The 23,010-nt window shown below is 37.1% G+C and overlaps 1 protein-coding gene across 1 annotated transcript in view; it reads right to left on the bottom strand.

The window, feature by feature from the left end:
• The window catches only part of dlp (glypican dally-like), a 63,918-nt gene extending 41,972 nt beyond the window's left edge, over positions 1-21,946 (bottom strand). The window contains exons 1-4 of the mRNA XM_083112712.1: positions 21,438-21,946; positions 12,871-13,029; positions 9,424-9,658; positions 7,326-7,482 (exon numbers count right to left, since the gene is read on the bottom strand). Of these exons, the coding sequence (XP_082968838.1) occupies positions 7,326-7,482; positions 9,424-9,658; positions 12,871-13,029; positions 21,438-21,636 (750 nt within the window). The 5' untranslated portion in view covers positions 21,637-21,946. The remainder of the gene's footprint in view (positions 1-7,325; positions 7,483-9,423; positions 9,659-12,870; positions 13,030-21,437) is intronic.
• Between the last annotated feature and the right edge of the window lie 1,064 nt (positions 21,947-23,010).

The following is a 23,010-nucleotide window of genomic DNA, read 5'->3' as shown; positions in this document are numbered from 1 at the left end:
TTACAACCTTCCTACCAACACAGAGGAGCTGCTCCGGCTAACCGAGACAGCTTTCGGACGTCGCGGAGAGTCCCTGGTACTTGACGATGTTTACGCGGACTTTGTAAGGGCACACGGGAGAATGGAGTTCATAGCTACAAACGAATGGCCCCGATGCCACCAATTAGTACGGCACTCATAGATAACGACAAGATACGCGTTGCACAGATCAACACCAGAAGAAGCAAGCTTGCAACACTTGAAACAATCAATTACTGCAAAGAGCAATACATTCATATAATTCTCATGCAAGAACCATACACATCCAAAAACAAAATTCCCTACATACCACTCAACGTTCACACAATTCAGGACCGCAATCAAACCATGGCAGCAATAATTAACCTAAACAGAAATCTAACAATCACCAAAATAGCACAATTTTGTGACACACACATAAATTGCGCTCAAATATCTTCCGAGCATGGTTCTTGGATCCTAATAAATAGTTATTTTCAATTCAGCCATGACATAGACCCATATTTGGAAAAAATCGACCTGATCTGCAATGCGTACAAAAACTACAAGATCATAATCACAGCTGACACGAACTCCTCCTCTCCGTGGTGGTACAGCCAAGAAACCGACACCAAGGGGGTAGCCATGGAGGAATTCATTTCGGAGCACAACCTACAAGTCGAAAATCAGCCAGATAATCCCCCCACCTACAGGGGAAGGGCGGGCGCCTCAAGCAACATTGATCTAACACTCACGAATGCAAGGGCCTTGGGCGATGTCCAAAACTGGAAAGTTATAGATCTCGCCATAACAAGCGACCACAACTTAATACTATTCGACTTAATCTACAGGCAACATCAGCTTGAACAGACAAACCAGGAGAACATATTGAACTGGAGAAAAATCGATCATCAAAAATTCCTAGAAAAGCTCATTATCCCTGAACAATTGGACCAACAAAAATCACTCAACACGCTCGCAGAGGAACTCTCTGCAAACATCAGACAAGCAATTGAAAATTCATCACCCAGAAATAACCAAAGGAAAATGAAGAGGAAGCCATGGCCGAAGAAATTAACCAACCTTAAGAAACAAATGCAAAAAGCCAGGAAACTATATCAAAAATCCATCATCGCACAATACAGAAATGCCAACCTCCAGATTTACCGTGCCAAAAAAAAGCAATACGAAACCGAGCTACTAAATTATAAGACACAACAGTGGAATATCTTCATCGAAAAACGTCTGGAAATAAATAAATGGGGCACCCCGTATAAAATCGCTACCGGCAAAATAAAAAAACCGCAAACCATTTCCACCTTAATTAATGACGAGAACAACACGAATATGACAAAGGACTTGGAAGAAACCATCAACTTCTTAATGAAGAATCTCATACCAGACGACAAACCTGAAAACGACAGCGAGGAAAATAAGGATACAAGAAAAATCTATCACCAGCCATATCCAGAATCACCAATATTACCTTTCACTACCCAGGAAGTAAAAAACGAAATAAGCAGCATGAAAATGAAGAAGTCCCCGGGACCAGACGGAATTCCTGTGGAAATAATACAAGAAATCACCCCGGTACTTACGCCTTACATTACTCAACTATTTAATGAGTGCCTTGTTCAGAAGATATTCCCAGAAACCTGGAAGGAAGCAAACTTAATAATCATCAAGAAACATCCAAATAAAGATGAAACCAGGGTCAATTCATACAGACCAATATGCCTTCTCAACGTTTTGGGAAAACTCTTCGAGAAACTTATCCTAAAAAGACTCAAAGAATTTCGCCTGCTCAAACCCATATCAGGGATACAATTTGGGTTCACGAAAGGTAAATGCACTGACGATGCATTACGCCTGCTATCGTCTACAACACAAAACACTCCAAACAAGTACATGGTTGGAATCATGGTGGACATCGCCGGGGCATTTGACAACTTGTGGTGGCCCAGCCTTTTTCAAACACTTAAAAATATGAACTGCCCAGGTACACTCTTCCTACTTCTGAAAAGTTATTTCTCTAACAGAAAAATTAGCATCAAATATCCGGATCTACAAATGAGTAAGATCACGTCAAAAGGTTGTCCTCAGGGTTCCATTCTGGGACCCGAGCTTTGGAATACTAACTTGGAGCCTGCATAGACCAGATCATAGCTTATGCGGATGACATTATCATGCTCACTTCCGGTAACTCAAGAAGGGAAATCGAAGATAAAGCATCCACTGCAATCAATACGCTATCCAATTGGTGTGATCATGCTAAACTCAAAATAGCTTCGCAAAAGACTCATTATATTATCCTTAAGGGGAAGTTACAAAGAAACCCTCAAATCAAACTCAGAGAAAGAAATTTAAAAAGAGTAAGAGAAGCTAAATACCTTGGCATTACTCTTCAAGAGAAGATGTTTTTTAACAGACACATAGCCCTGGCAACAACCCAGACCGAAACAACTATAAACAGTCTAGCCACATTGAGTTCAGCAAACTACAACCTTCCACTATCACACATAAAAACATATCTCATTACCATATATAATTCTATTATTTCCTATGGCTCGCCCCTGTGGGCCATGGAAACCAGTAAACAGTACATTAAAAACAGATTGAGATCTTCACAACGCAAAGTGATACTTCGCCTAACGGGTGCATTCAGAACAACCTCAACCCTGGCTCTTCTCATGATTGCGGGCCTACAGCCTATTGAAATCGTTATTAAAACTAGAGCATCAAAGTATTACTTTAGAAATGGACAAGAGGACGAAATCTATAAACTAATTGGAATACGCCCTGCCACGGTACCAGAAATTTACAACCACTTGTTTGGCGTCTGGCAACAGGAATGGACACAAGCTACGCAAGGAAGGAGACTTCACAGCTTCCTTCCAAACATAAAAGAACGACTTTCGATGGACCATTTCCATCCCACGAGAGGTCTCATACATTTCCTAACGGGACACGGTCCCTACGGTCAACACCTATATAAGCACAACCTCAGACAGACTGATAAATGCCTGAAATGTAAAACCGAGACGGACACACCGGAACATAAAGCCTTCTTTTGCCAGACATCAAACAAACAAATCGAAGATTTAAGACAAAAGCTACCAAACTTCAACACGTACCAGTTAATAAGAAATCCCGAGCACTTTACGTCACTAAACGACTTAACAAACCTGGTGTCGAAAGAGGAACATTCCCTCTTCAAATCCGGCATCACTCACCTCCCCATTCAACCCCTACCTCCGGAATGTAATATACCCCCCAGAAGATCACAAAGAATCCACCTTCGACAAACTCAACAACAGGACATCCCTCCTTAGGACTAAGATCACCAAGAGGATAATGAAGCAGAACCTCCCACAGGAACATCAAGAAGGAGACACTAATACAGAAGACAGTGATACGCCAAAACGAAAAAAGGTTACGTCTCCCCGGAGAAAGGCAAAGGATAACACTGCAAGGACTCGACCTAATTGTAATCTTACACCCCCTTCTTTATTCTCGTTACTAAACACACTGCAAACTTCTCTCACTGATTCTTGACAATTCTCTATATTTCCACTACCGAACGTACTAATGTACCCGATACTTCCCAGGAAATCCCTCCCTACTTCTTCCCTTCCTGATGATGTCCCGGGTACCAACCGTCGTACCGATGTTCATCCCAGTCCGACCAACTCTTGCTGGTCTCCGGCAAGTCTCCTTGCATCAGGTACCACTCGTTCTTTCATATCTCTTCCTACTATTAATACGTACATCTCAAAGCCAATAATACTCTCACTATTTCAAACATAACATACTAGAACATAGACCCTGCTTAGCATTCATAGAATCGTGTTAATGTCCATTCCTCATCTCATCCATCAACACTAATGCACACGACACACAATAAAACTTATCCTAAGAAAACATTACCCACCCAATTACACACTTATGTAATTTCGTATCTGTGATCATAAATAATATTAATGTTAAACACTAACACTTATTTACTTCCTACTATTTCTAACCTTTATCTTAATCTTCTTACCTTGTAGAATGATGTGAAACCAAATTTGTTCAGGAAAACCGAACAAATTTGGTTCTTCACACTGGGACATTCTTGCCAATGTCACAGTGAATTATTGTAATTAAAAAAATAATGGAAATCAAGGATGAATCAAAGAAAAGCGGGGGAATCCGTAAAAAATTCACGGAACTGACGCCCTGGGTTAATTTTCAGGTATCAGGGCATAAGCACATACCTCCGAAAGTAGCTTGACTACTTTTATCCGTATACATAAAAAAAAATAATAATCGTTCTATGTAACCATATCTTGTATACTGTTTAGGAAATAAAATTCTTTGTATATTATCTTTGCACATCATGACAAGTAGGCCTCAAAAATTCAGTTTTTATTTTCCATATTTGTACATACATTACGTTTTGGCTCATATTTGAGAGCATTTCTCAGCATATACTCCATATTTGCTTAATAACTACATGTCCCCATGTGACCGAAAGAGTTGCGTGAATTTCTTGCGAATAACTGGCAAAGTCTGAAGCAACATTAAACAAACTAAAGTTTACGACCTTTTTTGTACCCTCCAATTGTGTTTATTACAAGTTTTCTGTCATCTGAAGAATATTTGGTTTCTTTTTTTGTTTGTTTCAATTTTACACTTCCCAACCATTTGCTTTTGCTATTGTAAAGCACATGAAATTCCTGTTTATTTACAATTGTTGTCAACAACTGAGAATGAGGATTCAAGCATTTGCTCCTGGAGTACCCAGTCGACCAGTTCATAGCTAACCCCACCTTGCCACTAGTTTCTCTTCAATACAGTCATGGTAATAGTTACAATACCGAGACTGCATTTCATGTAGCTCGTGTAGTGTCTTATATTATTAAAAAAGTAATTTTTTACAATCTAAAGTTAATATGGGTCATTCCATGTCAAATCGACCAACTTCAGAAAAGTTTCCAGGTCATGGTTCTTCGATTTGGATAAAATTTGGCATGAAGGTTCAATCATGTCTGGAAGGCTTGTATTCCAAATATTAGGTTCCTCCGAGAAATAGTTCTAGAGTCATAGCCTGTGGAAGAAGGTGGTGCACAACAGAAAATGTAACCCAAATCTGTGAAATGAGTCTCAGAGCTAACTTCATGACTCAATAACTTTGGAACTATTGATCACAGCCTAGTGATATTTACACACCAAACAAACCTCTCACCAAGGAACACATGTATTGCATCAAAATACCCTCAGCCTGTTTACGTTAGCAAATAAAATACCCCAAAATATGCCTTAAAAAGCATTAGGAAGGTGGCATTAATTTTTCTAGTAACCTCCATATATATATATATTATGTGTGTGTGTGTGTGTGTGTGTGTGTGTGTGTGTGTGTGTGTGTGTCACCCAATCCATAATATATGTGGTTGAATATGCAAGAAATTGAAAAATCACCGGAAAATGGTGGATTTTGGAAATGGTGTAGCACAAAAGGGATATCCTGGCCAAGTTGCATACACTACATAACTAGACCTTCCTCTAATGTGTGTCAAAATTCCAACTTCTTATTGCAAGGCACTGGTGCACAGTAAAGGTAGACCCTTAAACGCCCAGTTCATTTTCAGTGGGAAGTTTAAAATTGGGCAAGGTTTTAAATGAAGATTTATATCTCCGTAACTACGAATGCTGGAGTTACAAATTATAGCTTGTTTCTTTCAGTAGTCTCAGCTACATGTCTATTGTTGAAATAATCCAATTTGCACTAACCAAATAGAAGAAGACAAAAGTTAATAATCTTACTTTTTTATTACAAATTTCAATTTCGTCGGGCCCCCACGTAGGCAACGGCAGGACGTGAGGGTTAAAAAGAGTTTCTGCGTATTGCCTGATATGTATTTTATTCTCGTAGCAAGAATTGTGCACTCACTGATGATACTTTCATAGAAAAATATTTTCTAATATTAAAGCCGTGCTTTTTAACGGGAAATTCAAAATTCCAAAAATTTTCTCTCGGAAACTATGAATCCTAGAGTTAAAAAACGTATACCTAGTTTTCTTCCATACACACTAGACAAAATGCCCATGGTCGAATAAACTTATCATTTATCAAGTAGAAGAAGACGAAAGTTAAATAAACCTATATTTTTAAGAAATTTAAATTTCATCAAGCCCCCATGTAGGCAACGCCGGAACGTGATGGTTTAAAATGGAACCTGCATATTGCCAGATGTGTGTTCATTCTCGTGGCAAGAATTGCGGACTTGCTTCTTATACTTTAGGAGAAAAAATATAATTATTCATGAAAAAGCAGTAACTTTTTTGGGGGGGAGTTGCACACACTACACCCCCTCCAATATATTCAGAATCATATTTAACTTTACTAAATACTAATAGGATACTTAAGGCTCTTTGTGTAGCACTCAAGACATGTACCTCTTAACATTGCCTGAGTCGCAGTATGCTCCAAAAGTCGAAAAAACCAAATGTGACATATTTCACGTCTCGGCGTTTATGGTTTAAAAACATGTATTGGAACAGATAACCACTTTTTTGTAAGAACTCCAAAATTGGGCTTTAACCTCGGAAAAAATCACTAGAAAGGAAGTAGACGATTATTTACAGTTCTTTAGACATACATTAACAGGGTGAATTGAAAATCATAGGACACCCTTTCATTTCAGCTTAAGGCTTTTTAAGGTATATTTTGGGGTATTTTATTTGCTAACATAAACAGGCTGAGGGTATTTTGATGCAATACACATGTTCTTTGGTGAGAGGTTTGTTTGGTGTGTAAATATCACTAGGCTGTGATCAATAGTTCCAAAGTTATTGGATCATGAAATTAGCTCCGAGACTCATTTCCCAAATTTGGGTCACATTTTCTGTTGCACACCACCTTCTTCCACAGGCTATAACTCTAGACCTATTTCTCGGAGGGACCTAATATTTGGAATACAAGCCTTCCAGACATGATTGAACCTTCACGCCAAATTTCATCCAAATCAAAAAACCATGACCTGGAGGCTCTGGTCAATCTGACGTGAAATGACCCATATTTAACTCCATACTTTGGTGAAAATAACTAAATATGTATTACATATTTAGCACATTTTTACTACATATAAATCCGTCCCCTATTTATTAGCATATATTGCAATGAAACCTTGATTTACCATTTTTAATGAAATCAAGGTGACAAAATCTAAAATGTTGGACTATCGAGCTCCCACTGTATTTGTTCCACTTCAAGCACTGATAACTTTTGAGTGCAAATGAAGAATTATACCCTTTGGTAATAAATGTGTAAAATTAATCTTACTTACAGTGGAAACCTTAGTAACAACTTCATGAACAATGTAGAGTGCCTGGATGAAAGTCCTTGTAGCTACAAAGGATCGCTTCACTTGAACTGACAATTTGTGAGGGACGTCACCAAATGGTTTCAGTTCTTTCATATGCTCGCCGACACATGCCAAATACCTGGAATAAAAATGTAAGTAAATTAAAAGTAATTTACATAAAGAACTTCTTTTGGTAGTTCAAATTGCAACAAACATACATTGAAAACCTTGAGAAAATGAGAATGAATGGAAAGAGCAAAACACAATGCTTGGAACTCCAACCAACTACCTTAGGAGGCATGATCATGAGACGAACAAGCAACATTCTGTCATCAAGGTTGCTTCAATCAGAAATATTAAGCATGGATGAATGTGAAATTTTAGACCATACCAATAAAGTACTGAAATAAAATTTACCGATATCGATAACCAATATTCCACCAATCCGATATAAAATTCCCGATGGTCAAAGAAGAACATGAATCGTTCATTGACTTCCTTTATAAATGTATAGTAAAAGATGACTGCATGAAAAAGAAGCTACATATGTAGGCATTTACTTTATTAAAATGTAGTGAATGCACATTATATGTTTATATCCATAAAATTATAACAAAATAGCAGAATATTGCACTGAATTCTAAGACTTTATAGATATATCAGATTTGTAAAATTACAGATAATTTTACATCAATATGCCCATATTGGCCAATATGATTTGAACGCAATATTAATCACAATTTTGAACATCTTTAATTACTACGATTTCCAATCAGCAGTATCGGTGAAATTGGTATGACTATCGGAATATCTGAATAAGTGTGGGTATCGATTCAGACCTAGTCTTGTCTCATAAAATGAATACACACATTCACCCACCACCCTTAAATAATAATTTTAAAAAATGACAGTGAAAAATATTTTGGCCGTAAGTTGCAAAGAGATTGGAATTTACAAGTAATCACCACAAAAGACTACTGTAGTCTCCATTTCTTACACAACAGCATCATGGGATAATTTGTTTACTTATCATTTGGCACACCTAGGAGATGCGCTACGTAGAAACCCAAGTCTCTTGGTATACCATGCCATTTTTCACCCAGCCAGCCCTGGTTTCCATGATTTTCAGCTTCAAGCAGATAGAACAGGGGAAGTGAAAAATCCGGCAAAATCATTAGCTCAATTGGAAAACAAAATAACACAGTATATCAGACTAAGGTTTCAGTACTGGCCGAGCCTCTTATTATTATTATTATTATTTTTGCTTAAATTTCCATGTGCGTGCAATCTGCATGTAAACGCAGTCACTGTTTATATAGGGTGAGCTTAAAAGGACAGACAGTTTTAAAATTTTACAGAAACAAGAGTTTTAATAACATGGCTGAAATACTTACATGGTTGGAAGAGTATGTCCTGAAGTTTGCATGGCTAAGTTACATATGTTCTACGTGTGACCCTTTTGTAACACGACAGATATCAATGCTCCAGCTCTCCCCAAACACTTCCCAGCATGTACATGTCAACAGTTGCAGCAGCAGTAGTGATGTGTTCTTTAAGATCGTCCACACTTGTACAAAGGTGAAGAGCAAAAACCCAATCCTTGATCTATCCCCACAAGTAGTAGCCACATGGTGCACGAGCACACGGAAAGCCTTTCTACCTGGCTGGCGGCCATATTGCTTGACTGACGTCAAGGGTGCTCATGTCATGCTGACGTCACGAGAACAAACGAAAAGTGGAGGTTGTAGACTTGAACACTTTCTCTATAAAATGCTGTCTGATAAACAGTTTTCGATTTATAAAGCATTTAAATCTGTCTATTTATTTTAGGCGTACTCCGTATTTTACTTCACAAATTCCTTTTAGATTTTCCACAATTATACCATCATTGCATTTGATCAAGAATGTTCCAAATTGAATAACAGACATGAATGTAATGATTGAAATGAATGGCACCAAAAACAAATGGACAGAACATTCAATGTTGTCCTCCCCCCCCCCCCCCCCCGGACGTGTTCCTTGAAAATTTACAAAAACTTCTTGAGGCTAAGGTGAAACAAGTGTGAAACCTTATACCTACCTGTCATCAAAACGGTATTGTGCATTCAACACTGTGAACATCTTCTGATACAAGGTATTGAAAAAGTTTTCCATTGCATCTTCAAGGTCCACTTGTCCTTTTGCATGGTAACGTTCTAGTTCTTCAAAAAAGTCTGTGAAAACATACGAGTTCTGCTCATACAATACTCCATATGTTCGTATAAACATTTCATGGAAATTCTTCTTTGACTCTACTAATAGATCAGTGAAAAATTCTGAAAAGAAAAACGTAAATATATTAAAATTGACACCAAAAATGAATAAATTGTAACTTTATTGTAATCAGAACTGTTTTAAAGGACTTGTAGACAATCACAGACTGTCGATTTCAACAAAATTTTAGAAATTTCATCCCACCGAATATAAAGCCCTACCACCATTTGGAAGTGAGAGGGGTGTCAGTATCTAGATACTGACAGAAATTACGTAACCTGAAATAATTAATTAAGTTAAAAAATAATATTACATTGCAAGTTACCATATTTCTATTTGCTATTTTTAGTATATCCAGATGAAAATGTTTTAAGAAAAGAACACGTGAAAGGTATCCGTGATTCACCCCCTCCCCAGAAGGGTAAAGGGGCAGAGCACCATTGGGAATTTTGGGCAAAGCTTTATTTTATGGATCAAAAGAGCCTGTTTTGAGTTTAAATATGTTTCAAACATGTTTAAAAAACAAAGTATTAATATTTTTTCAACCTCTTCACCCATTATAGTTTTAATTCACTTTCACATTTTTAAAAAACATTTTCTATACTTATAATTGATTGTATATAAAACAGCATATGTTGACGCAGGTATAAAACATACATATGAACTGAATAATTTCATTTTAAAAATTCAATCCAGTTATTGTTTCTAATGCACCAACTTTCTTTCTAAAAAAATATTATTAATAAGTGCAATATATGCCAGTATGAAAAAGAGTAAATAAAACAATACTGAGCTTAGTTAAAATTGAAAAATGTTACACAAATGCATTTCAAATGTCATAATTTCACAAAAACAATCCTATCAGTTCTTTTCCAAATTTTCAGCCTTAATTAGTCTACCTTGGCCATTAAATCTTGTGAAAAATTGTATTTTATTACAGTGAAACTTCGTTAATCCAGACTTTGCTTAATCCCGACAGGCAAAAGGCAAAAAAAATGCAAGGTTTTTAATGTGGCTAGAAGTCAACAAGAGAACTTCCCAAAGAAAAGGCAGTTCACCACTGATGAAATTCTGTTTCCCGCAGACTTTGTACTGTATTGTATAGTGTATTTAGGCTTATGCCCTTTAAATGCACCATAATAAACATGTTTTGTTTCTATAAATGGAGTTTTAATGCACTTTCTACTGTTCTTTAAGGTTATTTCAGTTAATCCGGACTTTCGTTAAACCGGTCAACTTATCCACTGAATTAGTTCGGATTAACGAGGTTTTACTCTATTTGCTTAACTCCTCCACTTGCCCCTTTTTCATTTAATGTCTCACCTCCTCCTTTCCTAATATCTCAGCTTGCTTGTGGAGAGCAGCCACTTCATCCTTAGTGGTCTAATTCGTCTTTTCTTCTTCCAATCGCTTATTTCTTCGCTAAACATTCAGTATACATTTTGTGAGCATTCGAATCTCCTCGGGGAAGCTAACAACTTCTCTTCTGAGATTTCAGCCTGTGTATGAAACCGGTGGCCACCACCTTCAGAGGCAGAGCTATGAATGAGTAGCGTAACCCAGTTATGAAAATCTACAATGACGACTGGGGTTCTGTCGTGCTGACCGCACGTCATCGTAACCGGACAGATAATCTCCCACCTTGCGTGAGTGAGTGAAGATGGCAGTCGGTAGGTAGGCTCGGGCTCTCAATGGACTGTTGTGCCGCAGGTTATTATTATTATTTTTAGATCTTAACACGGATTCCATTACAGTTTTTGTTGCAACTTGCCTCTTTTGAAAGAAGTCGTCACATACACATATTCTTTTACAAGTCAAAATGTTTCTGTAAACTCAAATACTTTGCTCAACACCACTATTGCCATGATGTATGGGCAAACATGCCATGACCAAGACTTGAAGGGTTGTTGCATATCTCTGAGGGTTCTCTTCTAAAATTTCTGCTCAATAGTCATCAATCTGCTTTGTGCCATCAATATTCTCCAGGCAGGTATAAATCCCATTCTATGCACAATTCATGTAGCTTTTTAGCACTGGGCCAGTATCTTGGGCTGTCTCCTACACGAACTCGCAATTTCCTTCGTAAGTAATGCCATCAATTTAAGTTGATGGCTGTATCTATTTCCCGAGTACATTTAACGTGACTCCCATAAATTAACATAACAGTTGGACTGAAAAGTTCGTAGGCTGACTCATAGATGGCGTTACTAGAATTAAATCCATGTGATTTTTACTTAGTACTAACCTTCAAAAGATACGTGTATAAATTTCACAGCTGCCGGATAATTAGTTCGTGAGATATAGCATTGTGAGTGAAGCAGCTTTTGTTATTGTGAAAAAATGGATAAAAAAGAATTTCGTGTGTTGATAAAGCATTGCTTTTTGGCGAAAAAAAATACTGTTGAAGCCAAGGCTTGGCTTGATAAACATTATTCGGACCCTGCACCAGGAAAATCAACCGTTGAGAAGTGGTTTGCTAAATTTTAACGAGGCGAAATGAGCATCGAAGACGATGCACGCAGTGGATGCCCCAAAGAGGCTGTTACCGACGAAAACATCAAAAAAGTTCACAAAATAATTTTAAATGATCGTAAAGTGAAGTTGATCGAGATCTGGCCCCCAGTGACTTTTTCCTGTTTGCAGACCTTAAAAGAATGCTCGCTGGAAAGAAATTTAGCACTGATGAAGAGGTAATCGCCCAAACTGAGGCCTATTTTGAGGCTAAAGAGAAATCGTACTATAAAAATGGCATCGAAAAATTGTATGACCGCTATAATCGTTGTATCGCCCTCGAAGGCAACTATATTGAATAATAAAATCGAATTTTGTAAAAAAAATATTTTTTACTATGTTAGCCTACGAACTTTTCAGCCCAACTGTTATATATACTAGGGCTGAGCCGATACCAATGTCAATGTATCAGTTCTGACCAATACTATTGGTATCTGTATCGTGAAGTACCAGCAAATTTATTTACCAATAACCCACAGATACAAAAACTTGTGTGAAAAACTGGATTTTGTTATTACATAGGAGGTTTCCTTAATATTCTGATGTAATTCTTATACGTTATGAAGCCAAACTCTTTGCAAATTGAAGTGGGATGCTTACAAACTACTATCAATTGACATTTGGAACAATTTTTAATTATGACAATTTTCAAGCATCAGTATTGATGGGAATCAGAATGAATATCAGCACTGGTTCTGCTCTATTACAAAACACACAAACACAAATTACACTAGCATTAGGATTTATTGGCACATAAACTTACCATCGAAACGCTGAGCTCTGGTTTTGATAAGTGATGACCACTTAGACAAAGACTCCTTCATAACTTTATCAAATTCCTGTCTACTTTGAGCGCTAAGCTCATGCTCCATTTCCTCAGTGCAGCATGTTAGACCTTGAGGACAAACTCTAAGGTGTTCACCTAAATAAAGAAAAGAAATAGGTTTAAACATTGAAACAACATTATAAGTTTAAGCAAATATTGGTGCCAGGTATTTTGTTCAATATAAACAGAGTAAATTGTCACAAGTTGTATTTACAGTTTTTAATCACGTACGAAATGAACACTCTCTTTGGGAATGTAGTAAAGAGAAAAATTTATCAGGTGTTACAGTTTCGAATATCTAAACTTTGAAATGAAGAGAAGAAGCAATACTTTGCAGAAAGATTTAATTGACTGACTGACTTGGATTACTTTATTTTGCTTTTCTGTAACTTTTGGCTAGTCACGAAGATGAGGATGAGTGATCATATGATGAAATTCATGAAGGGACACCCACAAAGAATATGTATACCCCGGTTAGGATTCAAACCCAGGACTCCTAGATGTGCAGCTTGTGGTGCTAACATTCCACCAATAGGTTGGTTGCAGATTTGAAGAGAGAGTCCACAAGTTAAGGAATCTGTTAGAAGTGCTTTGGGATACAAATATCACCACAAAAACAAAATCAACCTTTACTCTTCCACCTTGGTAGTTTTTTAAACTTTGGTCTCAAGCATCAACAGCATCAAGGGAGAAAGAAGTTTGTTACCTTATCTCTTGGCACACACAGGAGGAGTACTAGATAGAAATTTACGTGAAAACTGCAGATTCAACGAGGACTCTGACCCAAGCAGGAAGACCTTAACTGAATGTTAAGCAAAAAAACACAGACGCGATCAGCACTAGAAGCTGTCTCTGTTATACTGTGCTATTTTCTCTTCTAACAGAGCTACTGAGCAAGTCCTGGTTTCGCTGATTGGGGAAAGGAAAAATGCAGGTAAAACCAGGGCTGGCTCAGTAGCTCAGCTGGAAGAGAAAATAGCATATTATATCAGAGACTCAGCTTCAAGTGCTGTTGACCTTAACGTGTAGTTAAGGTCTTCCTGCTCAATATAAACCCATTGACCATGGATGAGAAGCTGGGTTTTCAGCACCATCTGGCAGCAATTAATGGACCACTTCTTAAACACTGCACATGATATGCCAGGTTTTATTTGTTTTTATGCATATGACATACTCAAGTTACAAAACAATATACCCATCGTCACTATCATTTACAAGGAGAGTAAAATTCAATCTCTCTGCGACAATTGGTTCTCAATCTATGATATTTTTGTACATTGCAGAAAGTTTGAAATGTCCCAGCCAGAGAGACTTTACAGGTAAGCAAAGGCTTTTGCCGATAAAGAATAATTTCCACGCAAAGAAGATAGTGTTATGTGTTTATATTTTAATTCACAAAATTCTTTCAAATTTTGCACAATTAAGAGACTGTTCCAACTTGGATGTTGAAAGTTTAATTACACCCCCAACAAACACCTGTGAAGCACTTTCATTGAGAAGAATATCATAAATATTGCTGTATTCTTTAATACAATAAAAATCATATTCCCTTAATTAGAAACATTTCAACACACTCACTGTATTGATAACTGATAAATTCATGTCTTGATAATAATACCACAAGTTGAAATGTTTAGATATATATAATTTTATTACAATGAAGGATACCTTACATATGGAGTGTATTTCTTTTCAGTATGCAATGGTACTCCGTACTGAAACTAATAACATTTTATTTTAAAGAAAGGAATGTGTGTGTGTGTGCGACTACATGAATGCACCACCATTTATGAACATACCAGAATATTTTAAGTAGTTCTTGTGATGACACAATAGCAATCAGAAAACAACTTGAAGAATGTTGGAAGATTTCTTCCCAGAAAAAAAAACACTGTTTGTATGTACGTGTGGATGTGCATATATTCTTCATCAAATCACATAATATTCTATATCATTTTAAAGCTGCACTTTGGATAATAAAAATGTTGGGAAGAAAGGATAATAAAAATGGGCTGCTGGCCAAATGTGCATTTCAAGTTAGTTTACAGGCTGCCTCACACATGCAGGTATGTAATGCAAGGAGCAGGTCATTGTACCACCACTAACAATGCCAAATTCCATAAACTGGTGAGTTGGTCGATTTAAAGACACAAAATGTAAAGACAGTGGGAAACATGAAGGTATTCTTGTTGAGCACAAGTTACCACACAACAATCAATGGGATCATTAACCAGGTGGCCATAAGTATGGCTATGGAGACCATGACAAAAACAACAGCTGTAAAAAAAATGGTTAAAATTTTCAAGCAGGAGTCAAGACCTGCAAAATGTTTGTTTTTAGTTTATGTCAGTACAGCAGTGTTCAATACGTGCACCATCAACATGAATGACCCTTTGGAAGCTTAAGACAGCGTGATGAATGGTCGCACAAAGTGTCTCCTGGGGTGTTGTTCACTCCGCACCAAATTTCAGCATTACATTTCCACCTGGAGGTAAAAATTTGAACTTGTTCGTGTCAGCATTCAATTCCCCATGATCTCCATAGGCTATATACCAAGTTTCGGTGCAATCTGTAAAACAGTCTCCCGAGGCTTCTGAGGAGGGGAACTTAATTACGACTACCTAATATTTGCCACTGAACAATTAGAAGTTTCTTTTTAAGTCCACTTTGTGCACAGAAAGGCTAATTGGGACTGGACCTACAGTTTAAAGTGGAATCCGAACCACTATCTGTCTCCACTGGATATCAAAAACCGGGATTACCTGATTACAAGGCGACGATGTTACCACTATGCCATCAGGGATGCCACCAGCATCAGCTGATGGAAAGAGGTACCTAGGGAAGATTGTGAAAACTGGGATAGTCCAGGGTGAAATAGAAGTCAATACTATATCAACCATAAGGAGAAATGGCCCATACTTTAACTCTGCCAAGGGATCAGACTATTTGCATTGGTGCGGACATAGAATTGCACACATTCTCAATCTCAGGCAGAATAGATATAATGTGACCAACACCATGCTCAGGCTCCCTATCCCAAGGGATGTACTCAGGTACCAACTCATTAGAGGCTGAGTGAGTCTGCTTTCAGAAAGAGTGGAACAGAAACTCTTGAAATGTTAAAAACGGCGTACAAGGACGATGGTATGGGGAAAACTCAAGTGTTTGAGTGGTTTTCCAGTTTCAAACATGGTGAAATGTCAATTGATGACAAACCTCGTTCTGATCGTCCTTCCACGGCCTGAACACATGACAATGTTGAAAAAATTTGTGAAATCATCAACGAAGATCGACGACGGACCATTGAACAAATTGTGGAGCTGTCGGGAGTGACTTGGAGTTCAGTGCAGCGAATTTTGAAAGACGATTTGGGAATGAAAAGGGTGGCTGCCAAATTCGTGCCACGACTGCTGACTGCTGAACAAAAACAAGGTCGCGTGGAAGCATGCCGTGCTTTGAAAGAAGAGTCCCAAAATGATCCAAACTTTTTTTTTTCAAAAATTATCACAGCTGACAAAACGTGGTGCTATGCTTACGATCCCGAATCGAAGCAACAATCAAGCCAGTGGAAGACTTCAAGTTCGCCGTGCCCCAAGAAAACTCATCAGGTGAAATAAACAATGCTGCTTTGTTTTCTCGATGTGAGAGGAGTGGTCCATTCAGAGTTCGTTCAGCAGGGTCAGACAGTTAACCAGGCTTTCTACTTGGAAGTTTTGAAACGATTGGACAACAGTGTGCAGTGGAAGCAGCCCGATTTGTGGCAGTCAGGCGACTGGTTTTTCCATCATGAGAATGCCCCGGCTCACACAGCCCTGTCTGTACGACAATTCTTCACCAAAAATGGTATGACCCCTGTTCCTTACCCGACCTTGCCCCGTGCGACTTTTTTTTGTTTCCTAGAATGAAAGGCGACATGAAAGGAAAGTGTTTTGCAGATGCTGCTGAGGTGAAGAAAAAAATGACTGAGGCACTGTCACGCATCACAAAAGATGACTTTAAAAAATGTTTTGAAAAATGGAATCAAAGATTGGACAAGTGTCTTAATGCAAGTGGAGAGTACTTTGTAGGGGATTGAAGGTTTGTACTTAAATTGTGAATAAATAAGTTCACAAAAAAATTAGTTCTGATTCTTTTGGATACGCCCACGTATGTTCATATGTTCAATCAGTCATGTAAATAGAAAGGTTCGGTTTGGTGTTTTTATGTCAAGTTATGCGCATATAGGTTTGGGTTATTTATGAATAAATAACTTCTTTTTTTTTCATTTTATACATTACTCATTGTCCTAATATTTTCTCGGTGTTCATAATAAACTAATCGACTACTAATGTGAAGAAATCATTGAAGACAGCAAATGTACTTTTTCAGCTTAGTTTATTCAATTATTTTTTTTACCTGACTGTTCCATTTTTTACACCCATCCAAGGTAATGGTTTAACTGTTGAGCTAACTATTTTGTGTATTGTTACTGATATATGGAAAGGTCTCCCTTCAATCCTACTTTCTTTTTGGTATATTTACAAGAGGTGACCATTTTTATTAATTGCACGTGCCCATCAGTGCTTTGGGGAAATTGGATTATCTCAGTTATGGTTAGTCATACACATGTAGGATTAAAAAAATTATTTTCGATAAAAATTTGATAAAACGAAATTTAATGTTTAATGCAAAACAAATCTGCATAATTTCAGTTTTCAGGGTGGCCACTCTAAGACCTTGATAAAATTCAAGTATAATTTCCAGTTTTCAAGGAGAAATTTCCAAAAATTCAAGGGTACAAGCAGATGTTTCTCTATTTCAACCCCCCCCCCCCCCACACACACACACACAAATATATTAAACAATATAAAGGGTCTGTGCGATTCCAATTTATCAAAAAAATCTAATTGAATTCAATTAAACTGTGTGTGTATGTAATAATTAATTTAAATTGTGGAGCTTTCATCTCCCATTTCACATACTCAGACTCAAAATACATCTAAGTAACAAATGTTACGGGACATATTAATCTACGAAAAATTGTTAATTTTATAAGAATTTCAAATTCAAATTTACCTAATCAACTTTAAGTTGTCTTGCAATAATCTTCCGCCTGTCAGATAGATTGCTTGCTCTGCAAAGGACACTAAAAAAGCAAACGGATTGAGAGAATTCAGTCTTATTTTCCATGCAGCTTTCTTTTCTTTTCCTTCCTAGATAGAAACAAAAGCTAATCTTTGAAAAACTTGCCTCAGAGCATTAATAAATATGTATGAATTCAATGGGATTTGGGTTAATGAGAGTTGCAATTTTTCACATCTACGGAGAAAAATTCAAGTAGAATTCACGCATAATTCCCGGAGCCAATAATTCACACATAATTTCCAGAATTAAAGGAATTCCCGGTGAGTAGCTACCCTGGTTTTGCAATTTAGCTCTAGACGAAGCGACACACCTGATGATGAATGAGAGACTTAAATCCATTTAAAGGGTCCTAGAATTGCGAAGTTGTCGTTGTTCTGTTCAAATAGCTGTAGCCCAATATCTTTGGCAGACTACACAGTCAAGTCACATTATTATGACCACCTTCTGCATTTGATGTCGGCAGCACGTAGTCCATGAAGTACATCTAGAGTTGGAAGAGGTCGAAAAAAAATGACTTTTTTGAAGAAAAAAAATGTAGTTTTTTTCTGCGGCTTTTTTCACAAAAGTGTCTCAAATCAATGAAAATACAGGAGTCGGCAGTACTTTTCCTCTTCCATGGTTTTCGTTTATCTCCCTACTGTAAAATATACACTCATTTCTACATATAAGATACAACTTACAATATGAAATTCATAGCTAGACTTAAACAGTGTTTTCAATGAGCGGTTCTCCAGATACCTGTGACAACCTACCAGCACCTTACTGAATCACTCCCAGCCAGTCTAGCTGCTGTCTGTGTTGTGCACAGTGCTTACTCTGCACATTATATGGTGGTCATAGTAATGTCACTTGACTCTGTCACACTACACAAGTTGTAAAAAAAACTGTGTACTAGCAAACTACTACAGAATATTGGTACAGGTCAAATTAGCTTTCAACAAAGTTGAAGAGGAAATGTGTAATCACATGGTTTTTATGGAAAATTGACTGCCAGAAAAGAGAATATGCTGCTTAGTTCTGATATAGAAATCTTGCTTCCCGAGAATGCCATTGCTATCTAAAAGACAAGCAATTAACTGTTGTCATTTGTAGAGAAATTAACTTCATGCATACTACAGGAATTAACGAAAGATAGGAAAAATATGCAGGCTGTGAATCAACATCGAACTTTTGATTAACTTAATTAATCACTTATTGATCTCTCTGACAGAATAGTGACTAAAATTGTCAGCTTGTATTCCATCTCAATGAGAGGATCATACATATGTGGTTCAGATTCCCCCTTGAAAGGAAAGCTGAATCCCAATGGGTCTATTTTGTGCATAAAGTTGACTTCCAAAATCCTATAATATCTCACTGGTTCATGCATCACAGATGATTGTATCCAACATCAGAACCATTTTGTTCCATGGTCACTTGTTCGAAATGATCAGGTCATTTTCCTGAAAGGTTCTCAGTAAACTAAATCTTATGATCAATAGTTCTGCACATCTCTAGCAAAAGTTTTAAAATAAAATTACATTTTTTTATCTTCACTAGCCACCAGAAAAATATATTCTTCATAATAATGCAGATGTTTAATCTTACAATGTGTAAATTTAAATAGAAAATAACAACCTAGCAAAATATGCTACAAAAATCTAACTGCACAGGAAGTTCATAAGTAGGCAAGCCCACGTTACTCTCGTGGCTATTATTTTTTTTCATAAAATTTACTGAATGATTATATTGAATTTATTCAAGTTTCATGGTATGTTAACTAGTAATTTTATGATGTAATATTGTCTACTGTGGCTTGTGTGATCACAGGAGTTAAATAAACATGCCAAAGTGTATTCCTTTAACATGCAAAAGGTAATAGAGAATATTTTAATTTGAAGGGAATATACAAAATCATTTTCTTTTTTTACTTTTTTAAACTGGTAAGCATAAATGTACATGAAAATGTATTAACTGTCACCAGGTGGTGAGACCAGCAGTTGTTTTCATCAGGTTTCATTATTAAGTACTTATTACATTCACAAGTTGTCAATGTTTTGCAAGTTAAATTACCACTACCAAGAAAAAATAAAGAGTATCATCATCATTATTATAGGATAGTTCACTACCTCACTTACAGACTATGGAGATCTCTGATTATTTTAACAGACAAGGAACTTGACAAGTAGCAGAATAAGAAAGAATATCATACAAGAGAGCATGTATGTTTTATACCAGGAATCCTCACACACACTGATAAATCATGAGTTCTGGTGAAAATATCACACAAGCTAGGTTCACCACCTGGTAAGTGACTGTCTTCACCAGGTGGTGCAGCTAGCTTTTGAGCCATTTTCACCAGATTTTAAACTACGCATGTGCATAATGTACATCCTGGCCTACCTGCAAGTGTGTATTCTTTAGTTGTTGTTGTGTGCTTATGTCCGTATGCATTTATTTTTGTGCCGGAGAAGAGTATAATTTTTCTACACTCCATCGAGTTGAAAAAATACCGCAATGTTTTCTGATATGGACTGGTGCTACTTATACGTCACATGACATAAGTATGAAGGGATTTTACATTTCTAAATGCTTTTGTTGTTAGGTTAGGCAGGTCAGGTTTAGGGCTATTAGCATTAAAATTACTTCTGTAAATATTTCCCATCCCCTGGTCATGTAATTTCTGGTCTTCCAGCACTTCCTACTATTCTCACTACCTGGTGACTAGTAGTTGAACACATTTTTAATCTAAAATAACTTCTTAGCAGTAAGTTCAGCAACACTGCCAATGAATATAATAAAATAAAAGACAATGTTATGTTATGATTAAGGTAATTACTTTTGCTGGTGAAAATAGCCTGTCTGTTCCTCAGCACCTGGTGAAATAGCCCTACATGCTATTCACACAAACTAGCGAAAATAGCCCTATATGCTATTCTCACCACCTTGTGAATATAATTGAAACCTAAAGTAAATTCTAGTTATAGATGATGAACTTCATTACAGACACGCATAAAAAAAAATTGGACAGTAGGCAAAATAGTTAATACACACGCTGAATGCATACAATCTACAATAAAATTCACCATAGATTCACCCATATGAATAACATTCATTCAAATTTTGCTATTGCAATTAAACGTCTGTATTATATGTTACTTCAACTTGCTTCATCAGTGTGTGTGATCACATCTGACCAAAGGGTTTTATTTTTTCGGTCTGAATTGTACCAAATAATGCTAAAGTTTAAATTATAGTTTGTGCATATCTGGTAAACAAGACCGTCGGTTCTAAGCTAGTGTAAATCTTATTACACATCAGAATACGACCATCCACTTACTCCTTTGATTATTAAGAGGGACAATTAAAAAAATAAAATACTATATATCACAAACACTTACCAGAAACGGGGTCCTTAGGAACCTTTCCCACATTGAATCCTTTGTCACGATAAGCATAACGTACCATGGTACAGCTGAGATCTGAAGAAGAATTTTCAGTCCACACCCCAATCACACACATCAATGACCCCAACAATACATAAAGTGCATCTTGTTGTAGTCTCCACATTTTGAGACCACCTCCTCCCCGCCCAGCCATTATGTTTATTATGTCACAACGGAAGGCAAAAATATGTATTAAAGCGAAATTCCTGCGGCTCGGCAACGCACTGTACTGATATAGACGGCTTTCCTGTCACAATACACTCACACTTCTCTCTCAACTTCATGTGAAAAAAGCCATCAATGTATATGGAAAGAATCAAATTTCAGCAGATGCCGTCTCTCTACACTTTAATTCAGTCACAGCACAAACACATTTTTGTAGATAACACATTGCTTTCTTCTACCTATTCCTCAAACCTGCCATTCCATTCAATGAGAGCAACTTCCATGAACCACAGCGCCGCCCGCCCCGCTCCCCCTGGCTAGTCTGTGAACCTCACCCATAGAGTATTGAAGACTACCGAGAGAGACGTCAGCTGCAGCCAAAAATCACTTGCGGCGGCTGCCATGATTGTTATGAAATTAAGTTCACAATTATTATTCAGAGTATTAAAATTAAAATGAACTGATACGAGTAATGAGCATGCAACAAAATTAAAATTGCAACATTAAAAAAGGTAAGATTAGTAAGTTAATGTTCAGTTTCAATCTTTACCTTGTTAAAGTTCGAAACTTCTTTTACATCCTAGATTACTTTGTACGTAAACGTGACCTAGGCTCACTGGCTTATACAGGCTACAGCCATCCCGAATTTCTTAGAAAATAGAAAACCAAATGAAGGTAGTATGAAGTCGGAAAAACTTAAATAACCCCCGATAACCACTTTTGTGTTTGAATAACTTTTAAAACGAAGGTTTAAAATGGTAATTGGAGCTCTTTCATATCTCATGAAAATAAAACGCCAAGAACAGTGTTTCACCAAAATTGTTTCCGCCAATGCATTCATTCCATGATCGAAACGAATATTCAATCTCACTCTGTTCAGTAAAGGTTAGATTCATGGCAGTGAAACCGCGTTCACATTCAGCTGTAGATATTGGTACAATTTCAATTGAAATAACATAATGTGTTTCGGATAATCTTTGTAGATGTGAAAATATTTAATTACTCCGCAGGGGTGCCCACAGGGGAGGTTTCATGACGCGTGTGCGTCATGGAAATTTTTTGGGGTGACAAGATTTTATACCAATTCTATATATCTTCACAAAAAAAATGGGGGGATCGTATCGTTTGATTGACTTATTGATTTTTGTTTTGGTTATTATGTTTAGTATTTCTACCTACCTGTGGGTGATCGCGGCGATAGGATTGAAATGAAACACCACCTCTTATGCCTTTAGAATCGGTTTGGATGGAGGGGCGTGGCATTCGCATTAATATAAGTAAGTCGAGCAGACAAACTGTGCAAAATAAGGTTGACTAACAATGGCAGTGAGCCTAAAGTATCTAAAGTAAACATATAAGGTGG

Source organism: Lepisma saccharinum, chromosome 26 (assembly GCF_977018435.1).
Source record: "Lepisma saccharinum chromosome 26, izLepSacc3.1, whole genome shotgun sequence".
Lineage (NCBI taxonomy): Eukaryota > Metazoa > Arthropoda > Insecta > Zygentoma > Lepismatidae > Lepisma > Lepisma saccharinum.
Note: the sequence above shows the minus strand (reverse complement) of the source record. Positions and strands in the feature narration are given on the sequence as shown.